General features: G+C 36.9%; 1 protein-coding gene across 1 annotated transcript in view; it reads left to right on the forward strand.

Moving 5' to 3' along the window:
- Nucleotides 1-16,198, forward strand: part of Pgi (glucose-6-phosphate isomerase) — a 221,903-nt gene that overhangs the window by 138,088 nt on the left and 67,617 nt on the right. The window contains exon 11 of the mRNA XM_090401803.1: nucleotides 8,200-8,283. Coding sequence (XP_090257929.1) covers nucleotides 8,200-8,283 — 84 coding nt within the window. The remainder of the gene's footprint in view (nucleotides 1-8,199; nucleotides 8,284-16,198) is intronic.

The raw sequence follows: 16,198 nt of genomic DNA on the forward strand, positions 1-16,198 counted from the left end.
ACAGGCAAAAAAATATTCTAAAGAAAATGGAAAAAGTGGTACTTGTTGGAGATCTGAACAGCAGAGTAGAAAATGAGTTCCACCAGAATATAAGAACATTTTCAGAAAATTTGGAGAAAAGAGCAAAGCCAATAATAATGCTAAGTATTTACTGGATTTCTTCCCAGGACATGGACTAGTTATTACTAACTTATTACTAACTAATTTAGTAAGAACTTAGTTATTACTAAGTAATTACTTAGTTATTACTAACACCATGTTTCAGCATAAAGATGTGCACAAGTTCATATGGAGAGAAGACACAAGAAATAAGAAAAGCCCCAATGAATACTTCATTGTTGATGGTCATATCATCATGCTTGTTCAGGATACAAGAGTATACAGAGGATTTAAAATTGCAAGTGACCATTACTTACTACTAAGCAGTTAAAAATGGAAATTTTTAACTTTTTAATTTTTTATTTTTAAAAATTAAAAATAGTAGGAATACATATCCATACTTGAAGTAGAAAAAGCCATCAAAAGCCTGAAATGTGGAAAGGCAGCAGGAGATGATATTTAACCAGAAATGCACAAGTATGGAGGTATAAAAGTCTTACAGTGGTTGCACTGCATAGTTCAGAAGGCCTGGACAGAGGGACGAATTCCAGATAATTGGAGTAGAGCTCTCATAGTACCCATATATAAAAAGGGAAATAAAACAATTGAAAAAACAGAGGTATTTCTCTACGGAGTGTTCCTGGTAAGATTTACTAAAGTATACTTGCAAAACAGTTGAGAAGGATTGTGGAAGAAAAGCTTGGTGAAGAACAAGCTGGATTCAGGCCAAATAGATGTTGTCAGGATCAGATTTTCACTTTACGACAAATAGTTGAGAAATCATGAGAATATAACAAAGATCTGTATTTAAGTTTTGTAGATCTGGAAAAGGCATATGACAAGGTGCCAAGAGAGAAGCTATTTCAAACACTACAGTTGTATGGTGTCAATGTGGCATTATATCAAGCAATACTTAGTCTTTATTTGAGTTGTAAGTCAGCAGTTAGAATTGAAGGAAGTATAGGAAGATGGTTTAATGTTAAATCTGGTGTCAGACAAGGATGTACTTTATCCCCTCTGTTATTCATTAATCTATATGGATCACATTATGAAGGAAAGTGATATTAAACCTGATATCAAAATTGGAGATGTTAATCTCAGCTCTTTGCTTTATGCAGATGATATTATACTTCTAAATAAATCCGCTAGAAGTCTGCAAGATTCCCTGACTAAATTGAATAACTGTTGTAATAGATATGGTATGAAGATCAGCAATAACAAGACAAAGACGAGGAAAATTGGCAGAAGCATTGAAAATATCAGCATTGTGAATGGAGAACCTATAGAACAAGTAAAACATTTCAGCTACTTAGGCACGATTTTTAGTGAAGATGGTAAATTAAATATGGAAATAGACAACAGAATCAACAAAGCTGGTATGGTAGGAAGTCAGTTGAATAAATTTATATTTAATAAGAGAGAAGTTAGTCAAAACACTAAATTAGCTGTATACAAGACAGTGTTCAAACCAATTTTAACTTATGGATCTGAGAGCTGGGCCAGAAGTAAAACACATGACCATAGACTAGACATGCAGATATGAGAGTCCTGAGAAAGATTAGGGACATGACAGATGGCATAAATGGCAATATATTAAAAACGAGGATATTAGGAAAGAACTTGACATCGTTAGTATCCAGGAATGTGTTAGTAGAGCTAATCACAAGTGGTATGGTACTTAAACAAATGGGAGAGGAAAGATTAGCAAAACAAGTGTTCTCTGCTAGGTTGGCAGGAAAAAGACCGAGAGGAAGACCAAGATTATAGGTGGATTGATGTGGTAAAAAGTGCCTTAGAAGATATAAATATAAGATCTGATGAGGTTGGAGTCTTGACAGGTAACAGACTGACTTGGAGGAAAATTGTAGATAGGAAGTTAGTAATGATGTAAATTTTTCATGTAGTACTATCATATCCTGTACACCCCTTGAGGGTACAACATGGTAGGAATTTGATGATGATGAAAAATAAATATCTGGAAGGTGGCAAAATGTTCTGGAGGCTATTGAAGCTTAGAAATTGAGGAAAAAGTAGTGTAAAAGGAATCCAAAATGATAAAGGCGACATGAAAACTGAAAAGAAGGATATTCTAGATGTGTGGAGTAATCACTCATGAACGACCTGTCAAATGAACTAAGTAGTTGCAGAACCATACTAGAAAATGTTCAACAGGAATGCAAAGAGGATTACATAACAATACTTGAGGTAGAAAAAGCCATCAAAACTTGAAATGTGGAAATGCAGCTGGAGTATATGATATTCAACCAGAAATGCTTAAGTATGGAAGCATAAAAATTTTGCAGTGGCTATACTGCACAGTTAAGAGGACCTGGTTAGAAAGTCGAATTCCTGATGATTGAAGTAGAGCTGTCATTACCTTATGCAAGCATAAGGTAATGACAGCTAATGTAAATAGGTTTAGAAAGATTGTGGCAGAGAAACTTGGAGAACAAGCTTGGTTCAGATATAATAGTGGTTGTCAAGATCAGATTTTCACTTTATGACAAATAGTTGAGAAATCATGGGAAGGGAACAAGAATTTGTATTTAAGTTTTGTAGATCTGGAAAAACACAAAACAAGCTACTCTGAGAAAAGTTTTTCAAAACACTTCAGTTGTATGGGTGAATGGAACTTTATACAGAGCAATATACGAGGTGTGGCTGTTAAATAATGAGAAAAGGTGCACTGTGAATCATACACTCGTAGCAGTGGGATGCACTTGTGCCGTGAATGATTTAAGCATTGTTTGCTGTTGCTGGTAGTTAGTCTGTAGGCAGTTATAAAAGAAACAAGTGTGAAGTCCCTTTGCCGGAATAAGGCAAAACTCGAGCAGTGCATCAATCTCAAATGCCTTCTAAAATTGAAGAAATCATCGGCCGAGTGTTAGAAACTGTTGCAAGAGGTATTACGGTGATAATGTAATGTCATATGTGCGAATGTTTGAATGGCACAAACGCTTTGCTGAAGGTCCAGAAAACATTGAAGATGACAAATGACCGGCTCACCCTGTCATGGCAGAACCGAACAAAATGTTGCGAAAAATTAATGAAATTGTCCGCAACGATTGCCGATTAAGCATTCGAATGATAGCAGACATGGTGCACATTGATAAGGAGAATGTACGACAAATTTTGCATAAGCAATTACACATGAACAAAGTCTGCTGACAGCAGAGCCAGACTTGCAAGAGAGGATCATCACATGTGATGAGACGTGGATTTTCTAGTACGATCCAGAAACAAAGAGACAATGAATGCACTGGAAAACTCCCATGTCACCAAGAATGAAAAAAGCAAGAATGAGCAAGTCAAAACTGAAGGTAGTGCTGATCGTTTTTTTTTTTTTTTTTTTTTTTTTTTTTTTTTTTTTTTTTTTTTTAAATCAATGGCGTGGTAATGGTTGAATGGGTACCAGAGGGTCAGACAGTTAACCAACATTATTACCTTGAGGTTCTGGCCAAGCAGAGTGAATGGGGGGGGTGGGGGAGCTCAGCGTGGGAAAGGTTGATTCTCAAATAGGAAATGAAAGTGTGAGTAAACAAGAAAGAAATGGGATGACGTGGGATGGAAACAAAATTGTTGCATTGATTGAGCTTGTTCAACCAAAAATTGTTGGAATAAGTGAAACATCATCAAAGGATGGTGACATCCTCACAGGAATAGATATGGAAGGATATGATATTTCTCGTGAAGACAGTAATAAAAGGAAGTGGAGTGCTGTTGATGATAAAAAAAAATTAGAAAGCAGTTATTCCCATGCAAGTTAATGATGCAGTGTGGAAATAGTTATAGTGGTTTTGAGGCAGTATGGTGTGACATGGAGATAAATAGAATGAAATAGTTATATGTTGCTGTAGACCTGGTAATTTGGAGGGTAGGGACTGTGAAATGCATAAGCAAATAAATTATTTCAGGCAGTATGTAATAGAGGATATGCTACGATCAAGACTGAACAAGAAATATATAGAGAATTCAATATATATTCAATAGAGAATTATATAAGCAAATTTGATGTTAAGGAAGTTGTGGGACTTGATGATAAATCACAAGTTTTGAGAAAACATTCCAGGAAGTTTATATCTATCTTAGCATATTTGTTTAATATGAGTCTTTCATTGGGTCAAGTTCCACATGAGTGGAAGGAAGGCAAGACTGTACTACATACTACTTCATAAAGGAGATGACAGAATTCAAGTTCAGACTATAGGTCACTCTGTGTGTCATGTGTGGTATATCTGAATTTCAATACAGATATCTTACAAAATGGCGCATTCAACAGATATCCTATCGACTCCACCAATTATATCTATGTGGGCGGTTAGGGAGTGTATATTTTTATTTACTTTCTCCCTCACACACTCTGAGTGGTTTAAACTTATCATTGTTGATTTCCTGATATATACTCCTAAGGAGTGTTCAGGTTATTACGACAGCACTACATGATTAAGTTTACATTGCTATTAATCTCCTAACAATAATTTTCCTCCAAATCAGTCTATTATTTGTGAGCACTCCAATATTCTCATGTCTAACATTTCATGCTTCTAAGGCAGTTCAGATAGAATCAGTCCACCTAGACCTTGGTCTTCCACTGGATCTCTTTCCTCCCATCTTGGCATCAAACACCTGTTTTGCTAACCTTTCTTTGCCCATTTGTTTTAAGTGGCCATACCACCTTAGATTAGTTCTGCTGACACATTCTTGAATTCTGATAATATCAAGTTCCTTTCTAATATCTTCATTTTTAATATGATTCTGCCATGGATGCAATGGTTCAATCTCCTAATTTTTCTCAGAACCCTCATATCTGTGGTCTCTAGTCTTTGATCAAGTGCTTTATTTCTAATCCATCTCTCGGATCCATAACTTAAAACTGGTTTAAACACAGTCTTCTATACTGTTAGTTTGGAGTTTTGGCTAATTTCTTTCTTATTCCATATAAATTTATTCAGCTGGCTCTCCACCATACCAGTTTTGTTTATTCTGTTGTCTATTTCCAGATTTGAGCTGCCATTTTCACTAAAAACTGTGCCTAAATAGCAAAAATATTTTACTTGTTCTACAGGATCTCCATTCAGAATGCAACAGAAGTATTCTATGCTCCTGCATATTTTCATAGTTTTGTCTTTTTATTGTTGATTATCATTCCAAATTTGTTAAAGCTGTTATTCAATTTAGTAGTTAATCCTGGAGACTTGCACCAGATGTGTTTAGGAGTACATCATTATCTGCATAAAGCAAAGAGCTAAGTACATCTCCAATTCTAATATCAGGCTTAATGCCACTTTCTTTCATAACATGATCCATATCATCATCATCAGTTGTCCTAACAGGCACTTAAGCACCCACGACCTTCCAACTATACAAGGTGGTTAGACCCATGAATCCTGGTGTGTTCTATGTCTGTAGATGCGTTTTCTTCATGGGGTTGGTTTGCCTGTTCTGGGGGACAAAAAAAACCCGTGTTTCCGGCTGAAAAACCCCCTATCTCCGTACGAGACCATCTAACTCACCTTTCGTCAAAATCAAACCCAGGTCTCCTGTCGACCAAGTTGAAGCAGACAAAGGGCTTTGTCTGTTTCAACTGATACAGAGACTTCGGAGACTCAATGTGATCCATATAGATCTTGAATAAGAGTAGAGATAAACTGCATTCTTGTCTTACCCCTGATTTTACATCAAACCATCTTCCTGTATTTCCTTCAATTCTAACTGCTGATTCACAACTTAAATATAGACTATATATTGCTCTGTATAATGGTCCCTTCATCACATATAATCATAGTGTTTTGAAAAGCTTTTCTCTGGGCACATTGTCATATGCCTTTTCCAGATCTACAAAACTTAAGTATAGATCTTTGTCATATTCCCACGATTTCTCAACTATTTGTGTTAGAGAGAAAATCTGATCTTAACAAGCTTTATTTGGTCTGAACCAAGCTTGTTCTTCTCTAAGTTTCTCTTTCACAATCTTTCTCGACCTCTTTTCAAGGATGCTTGTATAAATTTTACCGGGAACACTCAGTAGAGTGTTTCTCTGTAATTCTCACATGCAATTTTATTCCCTTTTTTATAGATGGGTACTATGAGAACTCTACTCAAATCATTGTGAATTTGACCTTCTGACCAGGCCTTCTGAATTATGCAATGTAGTGATTCATGAGTGATTAATCTAGACATCTAGGATATCTTTCTTTTCGATTTTCATGTCACCTTTATATCTTTGATTCCTTTTACATACCCTTTACTCAGTTTCTAAGCGTCTTCAATAGACTCCAGAACATTTTTCTGCCTTCCTGATATTTATTTTCTATATTCTTACCAAAGCATCTTCATGTGACGTTTGTTTAGCTACTTTTACACACAGCTTAACTCTCTTACATTTTTCTCTGTATTCTTTTAGGGCATCTTTCAACTTATTTGCTAGTAACTTTTGGTATGTTTTCTTTTATTTTTTTCAGGACTACTTCTGGTGTCTGCCATGATGTTCTTATTTTTCTATCCTTTCCGACAACTTCACCACATGCCTCCCTAACTGAATCAGTCAATGTCTTCTTCAGAGTTAGCCACCGAGACTCCACAGTTTGGTTCTTTTGTTTTCAGTTTGGTTGTGTTTTTCAGGGATGCTTGAAAAAAATAGTGAGAACCAGGATCCAGTGAGTTGACAGTTGTGGTATTATCTTTGGACAGAGCAGATTTGCTAAAGAGAGGTCATGTTTTAGTAATCTGCTTACCTTATTACAATAAGGTGACAGCTGAATTAGAAGTGAGAGAGAGATAGATACACAGTAGTATATGTAGATTTTACAAAGACTTTGGATAGGTTGCCACATGATAAGTTGATAGTTAAACTATAGCAGATGGGGTTGGATATTAGATTAGTGCATTGGATTGGAGATTGGTCCTCTGATAGGTAGTGGCAAGTTGTGTGTGTGTGTGTGGGGGGGCAATATCCCAGAAGAGGAAAATCGCTGGTGGTGTGCCTCGAGGGTCTGTTTAATTTGTATGTTACTGATATTGGGGAAGGTTTGAATTCGGTTAATCAGTGGTTTTTCTTGGAAAGCTGTATTATGGAGCAATGAATCATGTTACACCCTCTACCAGTAAGATGGACAGCTTGGGTGTGGCAGATACCTGGTAAATATCTCTTACTAGAGTGCATAACCCCAACTATGAAATTTGGAGGTGGTGTGTGATGGTATGGTTCTGGTTTTCCCTGGTTGCCTCAATCTCTGTTTGTGGTGCTACAAACATTGAACCCCAAGAGGTATCTGAAAATTCCATACAATTCAATACTTCATACTTTGTGGCATTTCTACAGCTAACCATTGTCTCATTCAGCAAGACAATGCGCCATATCATAAAGCTAATGCTGTAACTGCATGGTTTAATGACATGAATGTCACCACACTTGACTATGCTCCACAGAGCCCTGATCTCAATCCTATTGAACATCTGTGTGGGATGAACTGGAGTGTCAGGTGAGGTCTAGGGATCCGCACCCCAACAATCTAGCACCTAATTACATGGCTTAAGGAAGAATGGTCCAAAATTCCCATTGATCACTATCGCATGCTTGTGGAAATACCCCATAAGATTGCAGCAGTCAACACAGCAAAAGGGAGATCCTACATCTTATTAAGGTGGGTGCCATGACTGTTCCTCACACTATGGTGTCTGTTGACTTCTTTCCAAGCAGTGTGTGTGTGTGTGTGTGTGTGTGTGTATTAATATATATTAATAACCTCTATACATGTTGTTGTCATGTATCTGATGCTTTTATTTCCATCTGCACTTACTTGCTCCATCATATTTTCAAATAAAATAAAGCTGTTGTAACTGAACGTTTTATGATTTACTGTGGATGAGAAGAGAACTGCAAGCAGTAAAATTTTTGGCAATTAAAGCTTGTATTTCTCTAGTCAAACAAGAAGACTGTGAAATTTTATAGCCATATAGTTTAAGCTGTGCAAATCTGCATAACAAATGAGCATTCATTTATGTATATTTATCAAAACTTATTTATTGAAAATATATACCTATTTTTTTATATTTATGTCAATAAATATTTCAATAAACATATTTATATTTCTTATGTAGATACCTGTAATTCTTGCTCTTCTTGGAATATGGTATCATAATTTATATGGTGCTGAGAGCCACACTTTGCTTCCTTATGATCAGGTAAAGATAATTCCTTTCTAAAATTCATTATAGTATTTATGTCAATTATTTTTCTCAATTGTTTGTATTCAAATTTTATGAAATTTGGAAGTAGAAGTTTGCTCATCTTAAAAGCTAGTGTCACCCGAACAGTTATGTTTATTACGAGTATATCAAGCCCATATATGAGAACTCTCAAGACCTATAACCTGACAGTTTCATGTGTGGGCAAGTGATCAGAGAGAAGAAAGGAATCTTTTGATGCATTTCTTGAGTTAGAAGTTGTATCTGTTATGGAAAATGGTATGGGGAAGACTATCCTAAAAGGACAGAGGTATGTGGAAAGAAGATGAGAAGTTGTACAGTGAGTGTGGAGCTGAACAGTATGTGGATATTGACCAGCAGCTTCCTGTGTTCATACATAATTAGAGGGAAGTGGAGAAATAGTAATGGCCAATTTAGTGGTGTAGCATTTATGGGAAAGCTATTGAAGGGAGCCAGTGAGAGAAAGGGGGTCATCTATTAATTGAATAGTTCTCTTATGGATACAATCTAGCATTCTGAGGAAGTTTTTGGTGCACCACCCAAATGTGAGAGCAGTATTCTAAAAGTGAATAGATTTGAGATTTATAAAGTGTTAGGAATTCAGCAGAAGAGCAGTAATGTTTACAACAAGCGTACCAAGCTTTTTACAGCTGTGCACATTTATGCCAGGATATGCTCAATGTGAAAACCAGCTCAAGAAAAGAAAACCGATCTTTGTTTGTGAGCATTGTATTATCAAAACTAAGGGAAAGTGAGGCATGATCTTTCTTTGGGGAAATTAGGTAGGATTATGTTTTGATAGTATTAAAAGTCACTATCTGCGCAGTTATCCTAGTGGCTATGAGCTTCGCAACCATATTCCTGCGGAAGGATTGTCCTAGGTTCGATTCCTGTCAGTGACGTGAAGAGCTGAAGGATCTTCCTCAGCCATGGCCAAGTTAGCCAGTCTTGGGTGTGGACAGTAGGGTTTTTCCCCAGTTTATCCTGGAGTTTTTCATCCCACAAAGCAGGCAAACCGGCCTTAAGAACTCAACACTATGAGGCATAGGATACACTGGGCGTAGGGCTGACCACCTTATCCTGTGAACGGTTAGAGGTCCAATGATTAATAAACCCCCGACACCGCAAGGTAAAAGAGGGAAAAGGGAAGATGAGAGATGATGATAAAATTCACTTCAATTATCTTTTCACCACTCAACAATAGTTAAAGATCATTTAAGGCACTGGCTTTAAATGATGACCGCCATTATCACTCTACAGCAGAGACTTCCTTGCTAATCTTGCCTACCTTTGGACAAAGGCCATGGAAAGATCTGGAGAATCTCACATGGCTGCTCTTGAACATTAGTACCAAGTTTGTTACCTGGTTAGAAGTGCATTTAAGGCACTGGCCATAGAAGATTTTGAAGCTTGAGTCATCTGAGTAGTACATGGTTTTGGAATGACAAAGAGCAATGGAGTGTACTGTCATCATCAATGCTGTGAATGGGATTGGATGTTAGTAAAAGAAGGCTATTAATGTAAAAGAGAAACAGTACAGGTGAAAGCACACAGAAGCTTAGTACTCTAGCATTGATGGAAAAAACAAATGAGAAAATGCTGGCAATCCATAAAGGATAAGAAAGAGATCATAAGATTGCAACTTGAAATGAAGGTCTCATTGCCGGATTTGATTACATGCTTGGATATATCAAGAGCAGCCATGTGAGATTCTCCAGATCTTTCCATGGCTTTTGTCCAAAGGTAGGCAAGATTAGCAAGGAAGTCTGAGAGTGCTGTAGAGTGAGAATGGTAGAATTCATATTGGTGATCACTAATTAACTGATGTCTGTAAGTAATGAAAAAGCTGGTTGTTGATAACCTTATGACTTTCTTCATTGCTTTTCAGAGTGAGGGTGATAGTTTGATGCTTAATTTTATCTTTTTTTTTTTTTTTTTAGGAACAGGTTGGATAAGAACAGGCATGAAAGCTTGCTTTCGTGCTATTAACAGGATAGTTAGCAGGTAAAGTAGATCAGCTTGTAAAGGCAATACAGGATAGATGTTACTTCTGAAACTCATAGTATCCCTCCAATTGTACCATCTGGGCTGGGGGGACATCAGAAAGATACTCAAAGATTAGGCATCTTTCTGATATCCATCCAATGAAAGATCAAAGGAGCATGCTGAGAGTGGCTATGGAATAGTAAGGGATATTTGCCTTGTTCATGTGAACAAGAGTTGGAGAAGACTGATACCAATGGGTCTGCCTTTATCTTTAGAAGATATTGCCATTGTTTCAGTATTGGAGGAGGGGGGGCATAATACAACAGCCTTGGTAAGGGACCAAATGGTTTGACTGCCATTTGAGCAGGAGAAAACCTTAGTGTGTTTGAATCTTACAAGATATGCTTTAAATTTTCTGATGATTTTGTTGCATTTGTTATGAGCTGTATTGTAAACTAAATGAGATGATGGATTTTTTTAGCTTGAACCATTAGATGGATGCTGAATTTTTGTCTTGGACTGTTTTGGAATATTTATTGGAAAGCAAAGACTTGGATAAGGATTTTGAGTGGAATCAGAAATAAAGGCACTCATCCTAGCAGGAATAATTTTGGTAATTAGATCAGAGCAAGTGTTTGGATTTGGAATCAGAACCATGAGAAAAAAAGACAGAAATCCTGAAGGTCTTCCATTTAGCACCACTGTAGGCCATAGGTTATGAAGATAAGATTGGCTGAGAGAAGGACAATCTGCAAAAAAAAGAAACATGATCAAAATGATTAAGGCCATAGTTGTCAAGAGGAGAACTAATATCCATGATGACATATTTGGAGTAAGAGTTGGTTGAGATCATCATTACAGACAGCAAACAATTCAGTTTTCTTCTAGTTTGGTCTCTGGCAGCCATTAGAATTATGGATGTTGAAATCTCCAAGGAAGATTATCTCACTGTTTAGGTGATTAGACTGAATGCGATTCAACTTTCACAGATAGATAATCAAAAAGGTCGGTATAATCCATCAGAATTAGGAGAGAGAGAGAGAGAGAGAGAGAGAGAGTAAAGACATCAACAAAATGAGGGAAGAAAATCTTGAGCCAAGGCAGATCATATAATTCCAGGTCTGATATCCTTTGGAATGGGATATTAGACTTTACAAAAGTGCATGTTCCATCCTTTTTATGGAAGGCATGATGTACTTGAAAAGTTTGCTAGCAGAGAGGTGAGGGATGAATAACAGATCAGATTTGGATGTTTACAAGTTGTAATGCACATTATTGATGTTGGTGTTAATAAGCCCTCAGATGGTGGTAGTCCATGTGGAACAAAGTTTTGGTGACATTTTTTGTGGTATATATGTATTGTTTATATCTGTTAAATTTTCCTTTTTTTGTTACTTTTTTTTTAAACCACAGTAATACTATAATATTTTATGCTGTCTTTCTTTAATATGTTGGGAACATTTATAAAGTAGGGGCATGTAGTTGGGATGAAGGGCTTGTTTATCTACTTCCTATATAGGAAGTGCCTAGACCCTAATTCAAACATGATGGTCTAGACCAGTGTTTCTCAACCTGTGGTCCACGATGATGGGATAGGTGGTTCTCAGGCAGGCTTAATTAAATAAAGATATATATTTTAATTATCCAAACAAAACAAATTAAAATTGAATAAGTAAGTGAAAATTATTGAAATAAAATGGATACTTAAAAAAACCAACAATAGCAGCAGAATGTTCATTCCACAGACATTCTACAATAATTTAATAAAAGAGGGATGAAGTGAACAACAATATGATTTTATTGCTTCTGCCTTCCCTTGCTGTTTTGTCAGATTTGAATTAAACGTGTGTTATCCACATTTCAACCAATTGTTTGTTGTTTATTGATTTTTATTATTGAAGGTTTTCCTCCTTCAACAAAGGCTCAGTATATCTTCAGAAGTGCTAAGTGATACTTGGACAAAGTATGTTATGAGTTAACCCCAGTATTTATATATTTTTCGGAAATGTTTTTTAATAATGGAAAAGTGACTTAGAACTAGGACTTTGAAAAGAAAATGAAACAGGTGATGTTAACCCTAACTGTGATACATGTGTTGTAATGGCAAGTAAATCTGATACTATTAAAGTAGAAGAAACAAGCAGTTCAAAGAAAAAATACAGTAGGAAATATAACAGTTCATATTTGGAATTCGGGTTTGCTTGGTGTGGAGATGAAAGTGAACAGAAACCTCAATGTGTTTTGTGTTATGAAGTCGAACGAGTGCATGAAACTCCGACATTTAGAAACTAAACACTGTGATGAATAAGCCACTTGAATTTTTTAAATAATGCTTAGTGACATTAAATCATGGGAAAGGTATTGTCTCAGCCATGGGTTCAATTAATAGCAAGGCACTAGAAGCATCCTATCTCTTAAGTTTGCGCATAGAGAAAACAGGGAAACCTCATTCTATTGGGGAAAATTTACTACTTCCAGCTATAAAAGATGTGGTAAAAACTATGGTTGGCAAGAAGTTACTAAGAGATGTTGATTTGATTCCTCTTTCAAATGACACTGTCGGTCACAGAATTAATGATATGGAAGGTGACATAGAATCTCAGTTATGCATTACAAATAGACAAGACTACTGATGATACAAATGATGCACAGTTACCATGCTACGTAAGATATGTGCATGATAACAATATTCATAACGATATTCTGTTTCGTAGAACTTTGTCATCCCGAACAACTGAATAAGAAATATTTCACACTCTCAATAATTACATAATACACAAAGGGATCCAGTGGGAAAAAAATGTATGGGCTTCTGTTCAGATGGAGCTCATGCCCTTACAGGCAGGCATACTGGGGTTGTTTCTGAGGTCAAGGAAGTAGCTTTGGTTATGAATTTGGTACATTGTTTCATACATAGGGAAGCATTAGTTAGCCTCCAAAGGAATGCCACCAGAATTTAAAACTGTGCTATACAATGCTGTAAAGCTAATTAATTTTGTTAAGACACGACTGTTAAATAACAGATTATTTTCAGTACTCTGCAATGAAATGAGCACTGAATATATACAACGTTTGCTTCATTCTGAAATTCGCTGGCTTTCTAGGGGAAAAGTACTAACACGATTATTTCAATTAAGGCACAAAATTTTATTCTTTGTAATTCTGAACATAATTCTGATTTTGCATCACTCCTTGTTGATGAAGCATGCTCATCAACACTACCCTTCTATCTTTGACTTTTTTCGAAATTAAATGAACTAAATCTCTCCTTTCAGGGTAATTCTTCAATTGTTCTTTGATGCCTATGAAAAAATAAAGGCATTCAAGAAAAAAAACTGGTGTTATGGATTAGTTATGTAAAAGACAGACAATTTGCACCTTTTCCAACATTGGAATCCTTCTTAGTGGAAAATGATATTTTTGTTGATTCTGAGTTTATGGAAAGGGTTTGTGACTACCTCAAAACTCTGGCACAGAATTTTGAAACAGATTTTCCGAATAACTTTTATAAGAAATTTCTGTGGGTTCGCAATCCATTTCAGGCTTACAGTCACGAGAACAACCTTTCGTTATCGAAAAAGGAACAATTAATTGAACTTTCAAGTGACAGTGACTTAAAATGTAATTCTGTAATCTTGGTTCAGTTCGATTCTGAATCTCTACTTCAGTGAGAAGTGAATTTCCCGAATTATCTGAAGAAGCATTGAAAATTATCATGCAGTTTTCTACAACCTATCTTTGTGAGAAAGGATTTTCATCGCTCCTTCAAATAAAAACAAAATACAGAAATCGTCTTAGTGTGTGGGTGCGCGCGCGCACGCCGATCTTCGACTGAAGTTGACCAATATTGAACCAGATAACCAGCAACTCTACAAGGGCCGAGAAGCTCAGCCATCTCATTGAAAGTAAGTAGTAATATAATTATATCATATTATTTATTTGTTTAATAAAAATTAAAAGTTTGTTCAATGATGATACACTTTTAATCATTTACTTCCAGTTTAATTAATTATGTTTCCATATGTATTCAAAACATGCTTTTAGATTTATTATGTTATAAATGGCACAGTTTTTCCCAAATGTTGGTAATCCCCCACATAGGTATTTAAAAAAATTAAATAACTTAGTGGTCCGTTGACTTGTTTTAGACATTTTATTGGTTTTAGACATTTTATACGATAGAGTGCCAAGGCAAGAAGTATGGAGGTGTCTGAGGGAGAAGAAGGTGCCGGAGAAATATGTCAGGTTGGTGCAGGAAATGTACAGAAATGTGAAGACAAGTGTTCGGACCTGTTTGGGACAGACAGAAAGTTTTCAAGTAACAGTTGGCTTGCATCAAGGGTCAGCATTAAGTCCGTTTCTGTTTAATATTGTGATGGAGGTGGTAACAGAGGAGGTGAGAGAAGATGCACCTTGGACAATGTTGTATGCAGATGACATCTTGCTGTGTGTAGATACAAGAGAAGAAGCGGAAACTAAACTGGAAAGATGGAGAAAAGTACTGGAAGAGAGAGGTATGAGACTGAGCAGAAGTAAGGCAGAGTATATGTGTTGCGCAGTGGGCGGTGACCAGGAGACAGACCTGGAAGGAAATGTCATCAGGAAGGTGAGAGACTTTAGATACTTAGGTTCGACAGTGGAAGAAGATGGAGGAGGTGAGAAGGAAGTGGGATGCAGGATACAAGCAGGTTGGAGGAACTGGAGGGAGATGGCTGGAGTGTTATGTGATAAGAGGGTGCCGATCAATCTGAAAGGCAAAATTTATAGGACAGTAGTGAGGCCAGCTATGACATATGCTATAGAAACTGTGGCCCTGAGGAAAAATAACATCAGCAGGATGGAAGTAGCAGAGATGAGAATGCTTAGGTGGATGTGCGGTGTGACCAGAAAGGATCATCTGAGAAATGACTATGTCAGGGGAACAGTGAAAGTTACGAACTTAGGAGCGAAAATACAGGAGGCAAGGTTGAGATGGTTTGGTCATGTGATGAGGAGGGAGGATGAATATGTGGGAAGAAGGGTCATGCAGATGGATGTGCAAGGAAGGCGGAAGCGTGGGCGGCCAAAGAAGAGATGGAGGGAGCTGGTAGAAGAGGACTTGAAGATGAAGAACTTGGATGTGGTGACAGCCCAAGACAGGAAGGTGTGGAGGAGACTCATAACAAACAGTGACCCCACTTAAGTGGGAGAAGCTGCAGAAGAAGAAGAAGAAGAAGAATTGGTCCTTGGGCTTAGAAAGGTTGAGAAACACTTGTCTAGACATTTTACTGGTCCTTGGGCTTAGAAAGGTTGAGAAACACTTGTCTAGACATTGCCTCTTCAAGCTGCCTTACTTAGATTCCTTCCAGGCACAACCTGGCAGAGTATGCAAAGGCAGGATTGTTCAGCAGCTGATCAGGAATCCTTCCAATTGATTTAGTGTCATCTGCTATTTTGCAGTGGTTGGCCTGCAAAACCCACTTTACTGCTGTACCCTTGAATGGAGGAAATACTGCTCTGCCTAATTCTATAATTATAGTGTGTAGAGTATGTCCAGCTAAAGGCCACTACCCAGTACTAAGAGAAAGGTAATGACCAAGCCCAGGAGCAGAATAAAAAAAGTGGCTAGGAAAGTACCAGCCATGAAAGTAGGTGAAATTGAACTGTGAAAAGAAATTAATCTAATTGCAACTATGGGAATATAGACTGGAGAGTGGAGACAGCATCTAAGACAGAAGAAAGTGAACTTATAGTTATTGAGGGACAACTTCCTTAAGCAGCATGGGTTGGAAAGGATTCGTGGTGCAAGAATATTCAGTTTAGTAATAGCATCTAAGAATCTATATGAAGTCACGAAGTTTTAACTTAAGAGGTAACAAATCAAAAAGGGTATGTGTGTGTGTGTGTAACTATAAGACAATGAAGT

The sequence above is a fragment of the Typopeltis vanoorti genome, chromosome 12, assembly GCF_054136105.1.
Source record: "Typopeltis vanoorti isolate ZY-2024b chromosome 12, IOZ_Tvanoo_1.0, whole genome shotgun sequence".
NCBI classification, from domain to species: Eukaryota; Metazoa; Arthropoda; class Arachnida; order Uropygi; family Thelyphonidae; genus Typopeltis; species Typopeltis vanoorti.